General features: G+C 43.6%; 1 protein-coding gene across 9 annotated transcripts in view; it reads left to right on the plus strand.

The window, feature by feature from the left end:
* The first annotated feature begins 2225 nt into the window (after positions 1-2225).
* The window catches only part of dennd1a (DENN/MADD domain containing 1A), a 185733-nt gene continuing 167882 nt past the window's right edge, over positions 2226-20076 (plus strand). For 8 of the 9 annotated variants that reach the window (XR_009769862.1, XM_061697487.1, XM_061697491.1 and 5 more), the window contains exon 1: positions 18896-18980. Coding sequence is in view for 8 of the 9 variants with exons in the window: in XM_061697487.1 (XP_061553471.1) it covers positions 18955-18980 (26 nt within the window). In the remaining variant the exon portion in view is untranslated. Of the gene's footprint in view, positions 2332-18895; positions 18981-20076 lie in introns of those variants that run through there. The other variant, XM_061697489.1, reaches the window with a different exon arrangement.

Here is a 20076-nt window from a genome sequence, read left to right on the forward strand (position 1 = left end):
AACAAGTTTTTCACACCTGGATTTGGGGATCCTCTGCCATTCCTCCTTGCAGATCCTCTTGAGTTCTGTCAGGTTGGATGGTGAATGTTGGTGACAGCCATTTTCAGGTCTCTCCAGAGATGCTTAATTGGGTTTAAGTCAGGGCTCTGGCTGGGCCATTCAAGAACAGTCACGGAGTTGTTCTGCAGCCACTCCTTCGTTATTTTAGCTGTGTGCTTTGGGTCATTGTCTTGTTGGAAGGTGAAGGAGAAGGTTTTCGTCCAGCATATTCCTGTGCTTGGCCGCATTCATCTTTCCTTCGATTGCAACCAGTCGTCCTGTCCCTGCAGCTGAAAAACACCCCCACAGCATGATGCTGCCACCACCATGCTTCACTGTTGGGACTGTATTGGACAGGTGATGAGCAGTGCCTGGTTTTCTCCACACATATTGTTTAGAATTAAGGCCAAAAAGTTCTATCTTGGTCTCATCAGACCAGAGAAACTTTCTCCCATTTCCCGACTGCATCTCTGAAGATCAGCCACAGTGATCTTTGGGTTCTTCTTTACCTTCTCACCCGATTGCTCAGTTTGGCCAGACAGCCAGCCAGCTCTACAGCTCTAGGAAGGGTTCTGGTAATCCCAAACATCTTCCATTTAAGGATTATGGAGGCCACTTTGGAAGCTTAAGTGCAGCAGAAATTTTTGGGAACCTTGGCCAGATCTGTGCCTTGCCACAATTCTGTCTCTGTCCTTTGACCTCATGATACTCATTTGCTCTGGCATGCACTGTGAGCTGTAAGGTCTTATATAGACAGGTGTGTGGCTTTGCTCATAAGTCCATCCATCCATCCATTTTCTTTCCCGCTTATCCTCACTAGGGTCGCGGGCTGCTGGAGCCTATCCCAGTTATCTTCGGGCGGGAGGCGGGGTACACACTGAAGCAGTCGCCAGCCAATCGCAGGGCACATGGAAACAAACAACCATTCACACTCACAACTACGGGCAATTTAGAGTCCTCAATCAACCTACCACGCATGTTTTTGGGATGGGGAGGAAACTGGAGTGCCCGGAGAAAACCCACCCAGGCACGGGGAGAACATGCAAACTCCACACAGGCAAGACCGGAATTTGAACCCCGGTCCTCAGAACTGTGAGGCAGATGTGCTTACCAGTCGTCCACCGTGCTGGCATCTATAAAAATATGCTTCACTGTATGTGTGTGTGTGTGTATATGTATGTGTGTGTATATATTTACATATATATTATATATATATATACACATACATATATACATACACATCCATATATATATACATATATATATATATATATACATACATATACACATATATACACACATATATATATATACACACACACACACACACACACATATATATATATATATATATATATATATATATATATATATACACACACACACACACACATATATATATATATATACACACACACACACACACACACACACATATATATATATATATATATATAAATAAATAATGCGCTCAGTTGATGTGCAATATTATGCTTGTGCCACAGTTAGCCACACTTTATGTAGCTGTTGGTTCCATGAGGCTGATGGGACCGCAACACCTTAATAAATTTGCCATGCTTGAAATAAAATACTCTTTATTCTCCATCCATTCACCTCAACAGGTAAGAAAGCAGAGTACCTGGAGAAAGCCCACACAGGTAGAGGGAGAACATGCAAACGCCACACAGGAAGGCCAGAGCCCAGAGTTGAACCCACAACCTCTGAACTATTAAGTCTATGTGCCTCCACCTAAGTTACTTCATGTGTGTGAACGAAAATGGTGAGTTTCCTGGCAGTATGAGTGCAATGTGTGTTGTCAAACCTTGGAAGTAACTGTTACTGTATATTGCTAATTTTTAAATTTGTTAAGTATTTTTTTTTAAATATACTTGTATTTTGTTAGCTCGACACAAAAAACGAGTACAGTAACCATTGCCAATGAAGCATGGAGCATAAGACTGAGAGGTGGAGTTTTGGGAATGTAATTTCTGTTTAGAAAAATTTGCCAAACCGATAGTGAAACTTTAAAAAGTGAAAAAAGAATGGCACGGACCGTTATAAAGTCACGCGACTTTTATTACTAAGAATTGTGGCAACTGTAGTTTGTGTCATCAGAATGTTGCGTATTGCCATACTGCCTACACGACAGATGTTACTTCAACTCCCATGATTCATTGCGAGACACCGTTGGTTTACTTCCTCTGTAACATGTTACAAATGTTTGCTTCGGATCACGCTGTTATCTTCTCCAAGTAAATGTGTTCCGGACCGAAAGATGGCGTCTAGAATCAAGTAAGAAATATTTGCTGTTCCATTTAGCATGTATGGTACCGTAAGCTTTTTCACAGTGAGTAATTGCTCATATTACTTGCAGTTCTTGCGCCTGACAGTGAAACAACAGTACGTGCCCTCCAAAAATGAACTCAAAAACATTGCCTTGGTCGTCATTGTATTTTTTGGGATTAGTTGAATGACATCAGCTCTCGTTTAATTTCGGCAAACTATTAGATACCATGCTTTTAATAACATCCACAATACTCTACAGCGTGGTATTGAGAGTAGGCACGTACAATTGGAAATAATAGCTCGAGTGTGTTATGAAGGTTAGCCTTCTGAATTCATTTTCACATGTATATTGACGAAGCTAATTTGCTTCATCTGTCCAAGTCGGCTGTTTTGTCTTTTGAGAGAGTAAGATAATTACTAATATTCAATTCAATTGTATGTTTGAAGATTAATTTTATTATTGAACAGGAGTGCTATTGGTCTATCCAAAATGTCAATAAACCCCAAATGAGAATATTTAATAACGTCAAATTGAGGTTTTGACTTTCTTATGACAAATGTCTTTGTGTGCACTATTATTGGACAACTGTTAGTATAAAAAAAATTATCATGCAACTAAGTGAAAACTGTAGGTATGTTAATACAATTTTCAAAATATCTGTATATATAAAATAAGACTATCCTTTGATAGAGGAGTGAAAGACGAATAAAACCAGCCCTAGTTTGTATGAATCGGATAAGGATTAAGGATTTTATGCAACATTTTACATGGCAAATTGGCCAAAATTTTCTTGTCCAGAAATCAACATTAATCATTGGGAAATTTGCGACCAAAACCTTGACTATTTGATAGAAAAATGCTCGTATGTTAGTCTTATTAGTTAAAAAGTTGATGTTTCAAAAGGCCATTTACAGATTTTTCAATGGTGACCGCTCGAGCCATCTCTTTTTCTGGGTCTAAGTGAGAGCATGTGCATCATCAGAATTCAAACTTCAAAGAAAACAAGGATAATAATAATGAATCAATCACATATAGTTTTATATCGTGGTCGAATCCTGTGAAGGGTGATTGTCGATGCCAAAATTGAGGAACATTTTCATCTTTGTCAGAACCACAGATCTCACCTGAATTTAAATTTTAAAAAATGAAGTGGAAAAGGGATTTTCCAACAACAAAATCTTTAAAAGGGCAAGGATTACCTTGCACGAAACAATGAGAGAATGCGATTTTGGTGGACCTCCTCTAAATCCACGTGCCTGAAATCCGGCACAGCGAAATGGAAAAGAAATGATGGCTGTTTTTACATCCATCAATTTTCTGTACCGCTTATCCTCACTAGGGTCGCGGGCGTGCTGGAGCCTATCCCTTATTTCTTTAAATTGGCCTCTCTGTTAAATAATGTACATTAATTGATCGATCGAGATCAGAATCAGAATCATCTTGATTTGCCAAGTATGTCCAAAACACACAAGGAATAATCTAATGCAAAATTAAATTGGCATCTGGGAATGGGTTTCAATTATATTTATTGGCATCTACTTTTATGTTGGACCATTGTTTAAATTTCCTCTGTAGTCGATCCTCCTCACTCACTGCGTTCACTGCAGCAGTGATCTCATGCCTTGCTGCGTTTCCTTTTATGTGTTGTGGTGCTTCCAAAGCTACCTTCCTCGCCTCCACCTCACCGATAAGCATGTCAACTTCGCTCAGAAGTTTTTTTTTTTTTTTTTTTCCCCCCGAATTGTTTCTGCCATTGGCATAAATTCTACCTTTACAATACATTATCCAGTCTCATTTATAATCATGAGCTGATTTAGAATTTTTATTGTTCCACTTAGGAAAGTATGCACGTTGATCGCGCAGACTTTCCTAAGTGGAACTGTTATTTGTCAAGTAAAATTCTCTACATGGCAATAATTCCCTACAGGTGTGTGTAATATGAATATTGATTGAAAATTTGCATTTGGCGTGTGGTGTGCATGGGGCAGTGGATGGAGGGGGGTGCCTGGTTGCGTCCTACAAGCGCTCAGCGACTGCTATTCCAATGAGAATAAACAAAGGACACATTAAACCACTTCTTTCATGTAATATATTCACGTGTTGTATTTTATATGCAATAAAAGATTGAACAGTGCTTTTCCGGTTTCATCTCGCAGCCATGTTGCTGTCTCGATTTGCACATTATGCAACTACCCTGAAAAAAAAGCCCTTAATTTGATCATCGGTTGTAAATGATTAAAATGTGGTAAACTGATGTAATTTTCCCTCTTCTTAAATGATAAAATTGTTAGATAAATTCTTAGGGCTTTCCAGTGTAGTAGCAGTAAAACTGTCAATTGAATGGAATTCTTTGTAAAAATAATGTTTTTTTTTGAAACTTTAAAAAAAAAAAAAAAAAAAAAATCCCTACAGGTGTGCCTGTGTGCGTATGCTCGATTTGTTAGGATTTTGGTCTGATGCCATTTTCAGCTTTTGTGCATATGTTTTAGTAAGAATCCTACGCACTTTTTGATGAGTGAGGCCTCAGATCCACCGCCAAGGTAAACCTCATCTGACGCTGTGATCCATAATTGTTGCATTGTAGTTGGCGGTAGGGCTGGATGACACGGCTAAACAAATGATCACGATTAAATGTTTCCTATCGTCCAATCTCTATTATTATCAGGTTTTTTTGTTGTTTATAATATTTTTTAACTGCCAGTTTTAAAGCATTCTGTACTAAAAACCCAAGAAGCTTAGAGACTAGTTGAACCTGCATTGTGTAGTGTTGAAACCGCTAGCAAGATTTGAATGCAGCCTCACTTCACGACTCCCTCTTCCCCCCCCCTCCCCACTGGCCGAATTCACGCCCCTTGCAGGCGTGCATGCACAAGTCATCAGCTGGCTTTAGCATCGTCACCTTGTAGAAGCAACTTTGCCATTTTTGGCATGTCTTCTTCACCGGTAAGTAAAAACAAAACAATTTGTTATACTGTATGTAAGTGGCAAAGTAACTCGTGGCATTATAATTAGAAAGTTAATAGCATGAATGGTACATTTTTTTAAATTATTAGCCCCATTCAGCAACAAGGAGCATTGATATAAGCTATAAATAACAATACTACATATCATAGTACAGAGGCAATGTCCGGTGAATTTATCTTTTTTTGTTCAGAGTTCCCCATTGGAGAGCACAGCTAGTGGTGACACCAGCCATCTCTGGGAGGTAGGCTATGCACACTGTGTAATTATCATATGATTAGTACATATCCATTTGCAGACAAACACATTTTTAGAAACCGTAAATCACAGGTGAAGGCAAATTGTGTCAACTACCATGATTCTTGCTAAGAAAAATTGTACCAAAACTTCCAAATTGTCATATGTAAAAAATGTTGAGCAGTCGCAAAAGCATTTTGTGACCAAACCCATTTTTACAGTAACTTCAAAAATAGCTGAACAAATTATCATCCTTCTGCTTTCTAAACAAGTTATCCATTAATTTGTTGTTTATGTACAGTGGGGCAAAAAGGTATTTAGTCAGCCACCAATTGAGCAAGTTCACTCACTTTAAAAGATGTGGCATGATCATAGGTATACCTCACCTATGAGAGACAAAATGAAAAAAAAAAAAAAATCCAGAAAATCACATTTTCAAAGAATTTATTAGCAAATTATGGTGGAAAATAAGTATTTGGTCAATAACAAACGTTAATTCCAATATTTTGTTATATACCCTTTGTTCGCAATGAGAGAGGTCAAACGTTTTCTGTAAGTCTTCAAGGTTTTAACACACTTGCTAGTATTTTGGCCCATTTTGTCATGCAGATCTCGAGAGCAGTGATGTTTTGGGGCTGTCGCTGGGCAACACAGACTTTCAACTCCCTCCAAAGATTTTCTATAGGGTTGAGCTCTGGAGACTGGCTATGCCACTCCAGGAACTTGAAATGCTTCTTACGAAGCCACTCGGTAGCCCGGTTGCTTGTTTGTTGATGACCAAATACTTATTTTCCACCATAATTTGCTAATAAATTCTTTAAAAATCAGATGTGATTTTCTGGTGTCTTTTATACTGGTGTGTTTGTGATCATTGTCATTGATGAAACATGGCTGGGTCTTTCAGCATGACAATGTCTTTGCTGATGGAAGGAGGTTTTCACTCGAAATCTCATGATACATGGCCCCATTCATTCTTACCTTTACACGGATCAGTCGTCTTGGTCCCTTTGCCGAAAAACAGCTCCAAAGCATGGTTTCCACCCCCATGCTTTACAGTAGGTATGGTGTTCTTTGGATGCAATGCAGCATTCTTTCTCCTCTAATCACAACAAGTTCAGTTTTTACCAAAAACTTCTATTTTGGTTTCATCTGACCATATGACATTCTTACAATCATCTTCTGGATCATCCAAATGCTCTCTAGCAAACTTCCGACGGGCCTGGACATGTTTGCTTAAGCAGGGGGACACGTCTGGGACTGCAGGATTTGAGTCCCTGGCGGTGTAGTGTGTTACTGAATGTAGCCTTTGTAACTTTGCTTCCAGCTCTCTGCACGTCATTCACTGGTCACCCTGTGTGGTTCAGGGGTTTTTGCTCACCACTCTTGTGATCATTTTGACCCCACGGGGTGAGGTCTTGCGTGGAGCCCCAGATCGAGGTAGATTATCAGTGGTCTTGTATGTCTTCCTGTCAGAGAAGTTTCTTCAAAACAACTGAGACAAGCCTGAGGACTGTATCGAAGTGAACTCACACCAGCCAAGATTGTCCTTTGCTCGCGAGGGACAGCAGAGCAACTCACTGGGAGAGTGTGCTCACCAAGACTGTCAACGAATTGCTGGCCTCGTCCGCTATTTATTTGAAGCAAAGCAGGATACAACACAATGGAACTTTACTGAAATGCACAGCTATATATAGAAATGCTTAGATCGTTTCCTGTTATTTTAACAGTTTTTTAACAGTCAGCATAGTTACACATCTGCTTGAGGAAGTGTGAACCAGACAGCTTCCTTGTCTCGTCCACAAATCTGCGTGGGTGAATTTCTACAAAATATGAATATGCTTTAAACATAACTATAATAGTAATGAATTCTTTCACACTTCCATTTTCTAATAATTGCTCCTACAGTTGATTTCTTCACACCAAGTTGCTTACCTATTGCAGATTCAGTCTTCCCAGCCTAGTGCAGGTCTACAATTTTGTTTCTGGTGTCCTTTGACATCTCATTGGTCTTGCCCATAGTGGAGTTTGGAGTGTGACTGTTTGAAGTTGTGGACAGGTGTCTTTTATACTGACGAGTTCAAACAGGTGCCTTTAATACAAGTAACGAGTGGAGGACCGAGGAGCCTCTTAAAGAAGAAGTTACATGTCTCTGAGAGCCAGAAATCTTGCTTGTTTGTTGGTGACCAAATACTTATTTTCCACCATAATTTGCTAATAAATTCTTTAAAAATCAGATGTGATTTTCTGGATTCCCCACTCCCCCTCATTTTTTCTCTCATTGGTGAGGTATACCTATGATGAAAATTACAGTCTTGACTCCTCTTTTTAAGTGGGATAACCTGCACAATTGGTGACTGACTAAATACTTATTTGCGCCACTGTATTAGGGTTGGGCATCCAGAATCGAGAACCGGTTGGAACCGAGACTAACATTTCAGTTCTCCCGGAGTCGTTCAAATAAAAAAAAAATTTGGTTCCCAGTTTCGATGCCTACAGTCCGCCGAACCCAAAGAAGAAAGTGGCAAAAACCAACGAAGACGTGCTTGTGCCTTATGGCAGCGGTGAACAAAAGTGTCTTAACTATGTTAAAATAAATGACCAGTCACCTCAGTGGAACACTTGGATTAAGATTATATTGTGCAAAGGAGGCTTTCACAATGTGTAGAAGTCTGACGTGCTCCCTCCCGCTCCGATCCTCAGCGGAACTTCAGTTAAGTCAGTTGGGTGAGTGAAACAATAAAATACGTCTATGACAACATTGAGGCATCTAACAAGTTGAACGGAGGGTTGCACTCTTGCACTGATGGTTTTGAGCGTTTATTTTAGTCTTCAAACAAATGTAAGAGCTGATTACAGCCACAAAATTTAAATATAAATTACCATACTGGAAAGAAAGTAGAAACGGTTGCATTACAAGCTTAAAATTGAGCTAAACTTCACCAAAGGTCAAACTAGCAACTAGCAATCACAATGAATTGGAACAAAATTCACAAAATCGTTGTCTCACAGTATTACAAACACTAACTTTGTGTCTCATCGGTGGGTAGATAAAGGAATAAACGTTTTACAGAGCATTTATTCATTACTCTTTTTTTGTTTTAGTTTAGTTTTTTACCGGTTTTGTGTGAAGTTATTTTTCATGCCAAAATCCGGTGCAAACCCTTCAAAATAAAAGGCTATATGCTGAAAACAGGAGGTCATGTTAAAACTTGCGCATATAAACTATTTGATGTGATAAACAGTTGCAAATAACTATTTGACTAATGCTATGTTTCACTTTTAGCTGAAACAATAATTAATGAATATTAAGTCAATTGGGTTAGTTCCAGACACTGTCTTTTATTTCATAGGTTTGATATTGATACTGGTTATAAAAAAAAAACAGAGTCAAATGTTAATTTTAGTTTATGCTGCAGGCTGCTAAGAAAATGGATGTTCATAAGTTTGACACCCTTTATTTCAACTATGCAGTTTTCTGACCCAGTCCCCTATAAGAATCGAAACCGAGAAATGTTTGGAACCGGATTCGGGACCGGAATCGCTCAAATTCAAATGATGCCTCACCTTAATATGTATAGGTATTATGATGAGCCAATTAAACATTTATTTCCAATCATAACGGCCATCTGATGGAAATCCTAACTACAGTGTGGGCCGTGACAAAAAAATATTTAATAACCACGCATTTAAATGTAAAACAGAAAAAAAATGGTACTGTATTCATTCATTTTTGTTGATGGGATGGGTATGAGGAAATTGTTTAAATAATTCTTCAAACGGCTCTTATCTGTGGACATCAGAGAGTAGATACAATATTTGCAACAATGGAAAGCCAATTTCACAAACACAGAATCTAATCACCAAAATGTCTTGCTTGACAGGAGAGAGCTGACAGACTGAGTTTAATCACATAGTGCGATAAAGAAATTTCTGCGATGTGACCCCAGCTCCATGTTTTGACGTCTGCCACGAGACATCTGGGGAAAGACCTCCCACTCTTCAGCCCCTGATCAACGGATTGGTGTCTGCCATAACTACAGACACGACAAACCTCATGGACACCATCTTGGACGGGGGAGTTTTACGCCAAGCCAGAGGAATGTGGAATGACATCTGGACAGCTGATGTCCTTCATTACCCTGGAGAAAACAACAAACAATTCCACCAAGATCACCCATCGTAATATGTAATGTGGAAAATCCCCAAGGAAATTTTATAGGATTCAGACAAAGCAAACAATGAGGAACCACGTTTCATATTTTCAAAGCATCGCTCCAGTAGAAATGTGCATGTTATATTACTTTATAAATATTTGGAGATCCCTTTGCACCTTATCTTTTAAATTTACATAGAGGAATTTCTGCAGATTGACCCCTACCATTTTGAAATTGTTCAATGGTTATAAATAAAGAACTGAAAATGAATGGTTCCTCCTTCACAATTGCCACTCAGAAATCAGTGGTACATTTAGTATCTCCTTCCAGTTCATAAACATAAATGCTCTATTCAACGTTTGTTAATGGATTGTATATTTAAAACAAAAAATATGAAACTAATTAAAAGTATTTAACACATTTTATTTACAAGATATGCATGGTTCAATTATGTCAAGATGTTTGTCTTGTATTCCAGTACTGGGTCGTGTCACTCCAATCTTGATCGGGCAGTGTCCTTCAGAAAGGACACTGCCCTATTACATGCATTTCACACACAACACTGAATACTGATAACTTTTTTTTAAAAACAGATTTTCACAAAACTGTACAAGAAATAAAAATTACTACAAATAGACCTGACGTCATTAGGAAATAATAAAAAAAATGCATTTACTCTATAATGTCATGGAGCATGGATGTTTATAATTACATTTTACATATTTGTACATTGTTTCTTGAGAGTCATACGATTGAAGTAAAACTCACCTTGGCCTCTGCTGAGTTGATTTTGCAACACCTGAGTCAGAGACAGGACAAGGGCGGAGCAAGACTACTTGGACATGTCAATTCACATGCAGTAGACTTCACACCGATTTTATCGGCCTTGTCAGTATCGGCCGATAATTAGGATTTTATGCTGATCGGCTTTAATGTCATAATATGCCGATCCAATTAATGTTATTGATCGGCTCTGCAAAAGACATTTACTCTGCGTCACCATCGTGCACAGTATATTTGAATCCAAAAGCTAGTTTATTTTTAGCCTTGCTGCATATTTTTTGACGGAGTATTGGAAATAACTGACGGCCAATAAAGTTATTTAAAAAAAAAAAAAAAAAAAACATGTCGGCGGTGTGGGACAGACAGCACGTCTGAGACGGACAACACGTAATGCCCAGATCAGACTACAAGACCAATTTGCTCTTTCACGATATGTCAGACTACTGCAATAAAATCTTGTATTCCGATACCACAGCATACCGTTTTTTTTACGATCATTGGGCTTTATGTTGTCAACTCAAATGAGACCCGATACACTTGTTACTGTGGATCGCGCCGACTGGATTATAAAAACAAAATGGGGAAAAACGTGTGTTGGTGGTCACCGGTGTTCAGGAGGGGAGAGGACGTTCGTTTAAGGCTTGCTTGAGGTATGTTCACATACTTTTAATACGATACGGCTCGCAAGCAGGCACCACAACGTTATGTAGCCTAGGAAGCTACTGCTAGCACGAACAGTTGGACGTAAACATGCCGCCGTTCTGTCGAATCATGCTCTAAGGTTTTGGTGTGGGTGAAGTAATTTAATTAAAAATAAAGTAATTTAATTACAGTAAGTTAGCACCCATTATTTGACTGATTAGAATACACGATCTGACGAGAGCAGTGATTTCCAACCTTTATGGAGCCAAGGAACATATTCTACAATTGAAAAATAATAATAATAATCACAGGAATGTTGAAAAGGAGTAGGATGAATTAGAAAACTTATCAGGTCCTATCTCGAATTCTGCAAACATACCTTACTAGTATAATAGTAATGATTTAGGAAGTTGATCGTGTATATTATATTCTAGGAATCTTATACTACTCCATGGTCCGGTCCATATAAGGTAGTAATGACATAATTATGTACTAGACTAATCATATGCAGTGAAACTAACTACTGTATAAATAATGATAACTAATGGGTCCATCCAAGTGTAATGGACATGTTAGCAGTTGAAATACATACAACCCACTATATTCAAGTGAGCATTGCTAACTTTTTCATCACCCTCATTGTTAATATTAGTGTTTATCTCTTGTATATACTTAGACACAAACAATATTTTATTACGATAATTTTATTCATTTATTGTTCCCTTATACAATGCAGCCCTATGGGGGGCACAAGTCAGTGCAAACTGTAGGCCGGTCCCAAGCCCGGATAAATGCAGAGGGTTGCGTCAGGAGGGCATCCGGCTTAAAACCTTGCCAAACAAATATGAGCGTTCATCCAAAGAATTCCATACCGGATCGGTCGTAGCCCGGGTTAACAACGTCCGCCACCGGCGCCGTCAACCTGCAGTGCGCCGTTGGAAATTCAGCTACTGTGGGTCGAAGTCAAAGAAGAAGAAGAGGTGGAAAGCGGGTTCTTTGGCATAAAGAGAAGAGGAAAGCACAGAGCCTAGAACTGAATGTGGGGACTTTGAATGTTGGGACTATGACAGGAAAATCTCGGGAGTTGGTTGACATGATGATTAGGAGAAAGGTTGATATATTGTGTGTCCAGGAGGCCAGGTGGAAAGGCAGTAAGGCTAGAAGTTTAGGGGCAGGGTTTAAATTATTTTACCATGGTGTAGATGGGAAGAGAAATGGAGTCGGGTTATTTTAAAAGAAGAGTTGGCTAAGAATGTCTTGGAGGTGAAAAGAGTATCAAGATCGAGTGATGAGGCTGAAATTTGAAATTGAGGGTGAGATGTGATTAGTGGCTATGCCCCACAGGTAGGATGTGACCTAGAGGTGAAAGAGAAATTCTGGAAGGAGCTAGATGAAGTAGTTCTGAGCATCCCAGACAGAGAGAGAGTCGTAATTGGTGCAGATTGTAATGGACATGTTGGTGAAGGTAATAGGGGTGATGAAGAAGTGATGGGTAAATACGGCATCCAGGAAAGGAACTTGGAGGGACAGATGGTGGTAGACTTTGCAACAAGGATGCAAATGGCTGTAGTGAACACTTTTTTCCAGAAGAGGCACGAACCTACAAGAGCGGAGGTAGAAGCACGCAGGTGGATTACATCTTGTGCAGACGATGTAATCTGAAGGATCTGTAAGGTAGTGGTAGGGGAGAGTGTGGCAAGACAGCATAGGATGGTGGTGTGTAAGATGACTCTGGTGGTGGGGAGGAAGATTAGGAAGACAAAGGCAGAGAAGAGAACCATGTGGTGGAAGCTGAGACAGGACGAGTGTTGTGCAGCTTTTCGGGAAGAGGTGAGACAGGCTCTTGGTGGACGGGAGGAGCTTCCAGAAGACTGGACCACTGCAGCCAAGGTGATCAGGAAGGCAGGCAGGAGAGTACTTGGTGTATCTTCTGGCAGGAAAGGAGAGGAGGAGACTTGGTGGTAAAACCTCACAGTACAGGAAATCATACAAGGAAAAAGGTTAGCTAAGAAGAAGTGGGACACCGAGAGGACCGAGTAGAGGCAAAAGGAATACATTGAGATGCGACACAGGGCAAAGGTAGAGGTGGCAAAGGCCAAACAAGAGGCATATGATGACATGTATGGCAGGTTGGACACTAAAGAAGGAGAAAATGATCTATACAGGCTGGCCAGACAGAGGGATAGAGATGGGAAGGATGTGCAGCAGGTTAGGGTGATTAAGGATAGAGACTGAAATATGTTGACTGGTGCCAGCAGTGTGCTAGCTAGATGGAAAAAATACTTCGAGGAGTTGATGAATGAGGAAAATGAGAGAGATGGGAGAGTAGAAGAGGCAAGTGTGGTGGACCAGGAAGTGGCAATGATTAGTAAGGGGGAAGTTAGAAAGGCATTAAAGAGAATGAAAAATGGAAAGGCAGTTGGTCCTGATGACATTCCTGTGGAGGTATGGAAGCATCTAGGAGAGGTGGCTGTGGAGGTTTTGACCAGCTTGTTCAATAGAATTCTAGTGCGTGAGAAGATGCCTGAGGAATGGAGGAAAAGTGTACTGGTGCCCATTTTTAAGAACAAAGGCGATGTGCAGAGCTGTGGCAACTATAGAGGAATAAAGTTGATGAGCCACACAATGAAGTTATGGGAAAGAGTAGTGGAGGCTAGACTCAGGACAGAAGTGAGTATTTGCGAGCAAAAGTATGGTTTCATGCCTAGAAAGAGTACCACAGATGCATTATTTGCCTTGAGGATGTTGATGGAAAAGTACAGAGAAGGTCAGAAGGAGCTAGATTGTGTCTTTGTAGATCTAGAGAAAGCCTATGACAGAGTACCCAGAGAGGAACTGTGGTACTGCATGCGGAAGTCTGGAGTGGCAGAGAAGTATGTTAGAATAATACAGGACATGTACGAGGGCAGCAGAACAGCGGTGAGGTGTGCTGGAGGTGTGACAGACGAATTTAAGGTGGAGGTGGGACTGCATCAGGGATCAGCCCTGAGCCCCTTCCTTTTTGCATTGGTGATGGATAGGCTAACAGATGAGGTTAGACTGGAATCCCCGTGGACCAAGATGTTTGCAGATGACATTGTGATCTGCAGTGAAAGCAGGGAGCAGCTGGAGGAACAGTTAGAAACATGGAGGCATGCACTGGAAAGAAGAGGAATGAAGATTAGCCGAAGTAAAACAGAATATATGTGCGTGAATGAGAGGGGTGGTGGGGGAAGAGTGAGGCTACAGGGAGAAGAGATAGCAAGGGTGGAGGACTTTAAATACTTGGGGTCAACCGTACAGAGCAATGGTGAGTGTGGTCAGGAAGTGAAGAAACGGGTCCAAGCAGGTTGGAACGGGTGGAGGAACAGAAGACGTGTGTGTTATGTGACAGAAGAGTCTCTGCTAGGATGAAAGGCAAAGTTTATAAAACAGTGGTGAGGCCAGCCATGATGTACGGATTAGAGACGATGCCACTGAAGAGACAACAGGAAGCAGAGTTGGAGGTGGCAGAAATGAAGATGTTGAGGTTTGCTCTCGGAGTGACCAGGTTGGATAAAATTAGAAATGAGCTCATCAGAGGGACAGCCAAGGTTAGAAGTTTTGGAGACAAAGTTAGAGAGTGCAGACTTCAATGGTCGTAGCCAGTGAGGGTTGGACTCTGTCAAGGCTGCCCTTTGTCACAGATTCTGTTCATAACTTTTATGGACAGAATTTCTAGGCGCAGCCGAGTTGTAGAGGGTGTCCAGTTTGGTGGCCTCAATATTGCATCTTTGCTTTTTTGCAGATGATGTGGTTTTGTTGGCTTCCTCAGGCCGTGATCTCCAACCCTCACTGGAGCGGTTCGCAGCAGAGTGTAAAGCGGCTGGGATGAGAATCAGCACCTCTAAATCTGAGCCCATGGTCCTTAGTCGGAAAAGGATGGCGTTTGCTCTCCAGGTTGCGGATGAGATCCTTCCACAAGTGGAGGAGTTCAAATATCTTGTCTTATCTCTATCTATCATTACTGCAGGGTCTGCAGTAATGCAGACTTTGTATCGGTCCGTTGTGGTTAAGAAGTAGCTAAGCCAAAAGGTGAAGCTCTCTATTTACCGGTCAATCTACGTTCCTACCCTCAGCTATGGTCACGAGCTGTGGGTTATGACCGAAAGAACAAGATACCGGATGCAAACGGCCGAAATGAGTTTCCTCTGCAGGGTGTCAGGGCTCTCCCTTCGAAATAGGGTGAGAAGCTCGGTCATCCGGGAGGGGATCAGAGTAGAGCTGCTGCTCCTCCGCATTTTGAGGAGCCAGATGAGATGGCTCGGACATCTGTTTAGGATGCCTCCAGGACGCTTCCTTGGTGAGGTGGTCCGGGCACGCTGGAGAGACTCCTGCAAACACATTTACAGATACCAAATACTTCACACTGCTGTATTTAGAAACTCAGTAAAAACTGTCCATTAAGTCATGCATTTTTTTTATCGAACTTTTATTCATCCAGGTAAGGATTTTCAAAAATTGGGTAAATAAAAACTTTTTTCCATTGAACACAATCTATTGTATTTTTCAACACAATATAGAATATTTGGTACATTAATAAACGGTCCATGTTAAGTTGAAATAAATACATAAATATGACCACTCCTTGAGCCGTCACCTTATCGTGGTGGAGTGGTTTGTGTGTCCCAATGATCCTAGGAGCTAAGTTGTCTGGGGCTTTATGCCCCTGGCAGGATCACCCATGGCAAACAGGTCCTAGGTGAGGGACCAGACAAAGCACGGCTCAAAGACCCCTTATGAAGAAGATTTCCCTTGCCCGGACGCGGGTCACCGGGGCCCCCCTCTGGAGCCAGGCCTGGAGTTGGGGCTCGAAGGAGAGTGCCTGGTGGCCGGGCCTGCACCCATGGGGCCCGGCCGGGCACAGCCCGAAAGGGTAACGTAGGTCCCCCTTCCCATGGGATCACCACCTGTGGGAGGGGCCATAGGAGTCGGGTGCAATGCGAGCTGGGCGGTGGCCGAAAGCTGACTCTAGGGACGTGGAATGTCACCTCTCTGGCAGGGGAGGAGCCCGAGCTGGTGTGTGAGGTCGAGAAGTTCCGACTAGATATAGTCGGACTCGCCTCCACGCACAGCTTGGGCTCTGGTACCAGTCCTCTCGAGAGGGGTTGGACTCTCTTCCACTCTGGAGTTGCCCACGGTGAGAGGCGCCGAGCAGGTGTGGGTATACTTATTGCTCCCCGGCTCGGCGCCTGTACGTTGGGGTTCACCCCGGTGGACGAGAGGGTAGCCTCCCTCCGCCTTCGGGTGGGGGGACGGGTCCTGACTGTTGTTTGTGCCTATGCACCAAATACCAGTTCAGAGTACCCACCCTTTTTGGAGTCCTTGGAGGGGGTGCTGGAGAGCGCTCCCGCTGGGCACTCCATCGTTCTGCTGGGGGACTTCAATGTTCACGTGGGCAATGACAGTGAGACCTGGAAGGGCGTGATTGGGAGGAATGGCCCCCCCGATCAGAACCCGAGCGGTGTTCTGTTATTGGACTTATGTGCTCGTCACGAATTGTCCATAACGAACACCATGTTCAAGCATAAGGGTGTCCACACGTGTACTTGGCACCAGGACACCCTAGGTCGCAGTTCGATGATCGACTTTGTGGTCGTGTCATCGGACTTGCGGCCGCATGTCTTGGACACTCGGGTAAAGAGAGGGGCAGAGCTGTCAACTGATCACCACCTGGTGGTGAGTTGGCTCCGATGGTGGGGGAAGATGCCGGTCCGACGTGGCAGGCCCAAACGTATTGTGAGGGTCTACTAGGAACGTCTGGCGCAATCCCCTGTCAGAAGGAGTTTCAACTCCCACCTCCGACAGAACTTTGCTCATATTCCGGGGGAGACGGGGGACATCGAGTCCGACTGGACCATGTTCCGCGCCTCTATTGCTGAGGCGGCCGACCGGAGCTGTGGCCGTAAGGTAGTCAGTGCCTGTCGTGGCGGCAATCCCCGAACCCGTTGGTGGACACCAATGGTGAGGGATGCCGTCAAGCTGAAGGAGTCCTATCGGGCCTCTTTGGCCTGTGGGACTCCTGAGGCAGCTGATGGGTACCGGCTGGCCAAGCGGAATGCAGCTTTGGTGGTTGCTGAAGCAAAAACTCGGGCATGGGAGGAGTTCGGTGAGGCCATGGAGAAAGACTTCCGGGCGGAAATTCTGGTCCACCATCCGACATCTCAGGAGAGGAAAGCAGTGCACCATCAACACTGTGTATAGTGGGGATGGGGCGCTGCTGACCTCGACTCGGGACGTTGTGAACCGGTGGGGAGAATACTTCGAAGACCTCCTCAATTCCACCGACACGCCTTCCCATGAGGGAGCAGAGTCTGGGTTCTCTGAGGCGGGCTCTCCTATCTCTGGGGTTGAGGTCACCGAGGTGGTTAAAAAGCTCCTCGGTGGCAAGGCCCCAGGGGTGGATGAGATTCGCCCGGAGTTCCTCAAGGCTCTGGATGTTGTAGGGCTGTCCTGGTTGACGCGTCTCTGCAACATCGCGTGGGGACAACATCGGGGACAGTGCCTCTTGATTGGCAGACTGGGGTGGTGGTCCCCCTTTTTAAGAAGGGGGACCGGAGGGTGTGTTCCAACTTCAGAGGGATCACACTCCTCAGCCTTCCTGGTAAAGTCTATTCAGGGGTGCTGGAGAGGAGGGTCCGTCGGGAAGTTGAATCCCAGATTCAGGAGGAGCAGTGTGGTTTTCGTCCTGGCTGTGGAACAGTGCACCAGCTCTACACCTTTGGCAGGGTCCACGAGGGTGCAGGGGAGTTCGCCCAACCAGTCTACATTTGTTTTGTGGACTTGGAGAAGGCGTTCGACCGTGGTCCTATGGGGGGTGCTTCGGGAGTATGGGGTACCGAAACCCCTGATACGGGCTGTTCAGTCCCTGTACGACCGGAGTCAGAGTTTGGTCCGCATATCCGGAAGTAAATCGGACTCGTTTCCGGTGAGGGTTGGACTCCTCCAAGGCTGCCCTTTGTCACCGATTCTGTTCATAACTTTTATGTACAGAATTTCTAGGCGCAGCCGAAGCGTAGAGGAGGTCCGGTTTGGTGGCCTCAGTATTGGATCTCTGCTTTTTGCAGATGATGTGGTTCTGTTGGGTTCATCAAGCAGTGACCTCCAACTCTCATTGGAGCAGTTCGCAGCAGAGTGTGAAGCGGCTGGGATGAGAATCAGCACCTCCAAATCTGAGACCATGGAGTCGGAAAAGGGTGGGGTGCCCTCTCCAGGTCGGGGATAAGATCCTGCCCCAAGTGGAGGAGTTCAAGTATCTTGGGGTCTTGTTCACGAGTGAGGGAAGAATGGAACGGGAGATCGACAGGCGGATTGGTGCAGCGTCTGCAGTGATGCGGACTTTGTATCAATCCATTGTGGTAGAGAAGGAGCTAAGCCGAAACACGAAGCTCTCGATTTACCGGTCGATCTACATTCCTCCCCTCACCTATGGTCACAAGCCGTGGGTCGTGACCGAAAGAACGCGATCCCGGATACAAGCGGCCGAAATGAGTTTCCTCCGCAGGGTGTCCGGGCTCTCCCTTAGAGATAGGGTGAGAAGCTCCGTTGCTCCTTCACATTGAGAGGAGCCAGATGAGGTGGCTGGGGCATCTGATTCTGATGCCTCCCGGACACCTCCCTGGTGAGGTGTTCCGGGCACGTCCCACCGGGAGGAGACCCCGGGGACGACCCAGGACACGCTGGAGAGACTACATCCTTTGGCTAGCCTGGGAACGCCTCGGGATCCCCCCGGAAGAGATGGATGAAGTGGCTGGGGAAAGGGAAGTCTGGGCGTCCCTGGTAAAGCTCCTGCCCCCGCGACCCGACCTCGGATAAGCGGTAGAAGATGGATGGATGGACATAAATATGAACACTCAAAGGTCAGAGGACAAAGATTTAAATTGTTTTCTTGATAATGCTAGAACCCCTTTCCAAACCACATTTACCATTTCGAAGTGATTATATGGCAGGCAGATATACAGAAGTTAAATCGATAAATGTGATGCAGAATCCTCCTCCAGCTTTTTGCATCCTGCGCCTTCCGGTCTTTGTCTCTTTCCGGGGCTGTGACGTCACACAAGCCAAACATCCTGTTCAATCGGCATTGTGTGCTATTGTTCCATGCTTTTGTTCCCGTCCTTGTATATTTGTTGTCGTATGATTTAATGATGTCACAATGGTTTAATGTGTGGCATTGGGTTGTACAAATGGTTCAGGCAGCGGGGAGAGTTTTTATTTTAATTTTGTTTGGGTTTCCAAATGAAAAAGGAATACATTACCAGTGGATAGGCAAAGTCGATCGACAGGGGAAGAAACGTGCTCAGCTATGGGTGCCTAGAAAGCATTCCAAATTGTGCTGATCACTTCGAAACGGCGTGTTTTGAGTAAGACTTACCAGAAAGAATTGGATACAGAGGCAGAGGCTAAAACCAGCTGCGGTGCCAACTATTTTTCCCACGGCCATCAGGACCACCACCGCCAGCAAGAGAACTAAATCTCGTAGCCGCCACGATGCAGCAGCGAAGCAACGCAGACGAGGTGAGGATTTCCTTGTATATACCCATGACTCTATTATGGTTACTATGCACTGGGGAGTCGGAAAAAAAGACCCACACAGTACTTTTCAGTACTGTTCTCTATACTTTTGCCTATATGACAAGCCAACAGACACACGGCAAAGACTTTCTGTGTGGCGTGTTATAACGCGACTCGAGCGAGGGGCGCACAATATATAGGAATACTGCATCCTATGTCAAAGCTTGTGCCGTGTCACTGAAACATATATGAATATATAATACGTTCTAGTCGTGCTAAAAAATATTCGCACCCCTGGTTTGGCATTATTTCAAGCCATGAGTGTATAAAAAGACATGCTTTTGACATACCGTCACATCGAGCCAGTGGCCACTCTCTTTTTCTGTCGTACAGCTGCTACTTCGCTGCTCGTCGTCGTCACTGTCAGGTTCTGACCTCCCG

This window comes from Phycodurus eques, chromosome 15, assembly GCF_024500275.1.
Source record: "Phycodurus eques isolate BA_2022a chromosome 15, UOR_Pequ_1.1, whole genome shotgun sequence".
Lineage (NCBI taxonomy): Eukaryota > Metazoa > Chordata > Actinopteri > Syngnathiformes > Syngnathidae > Phycodurus > Phycodurus eques.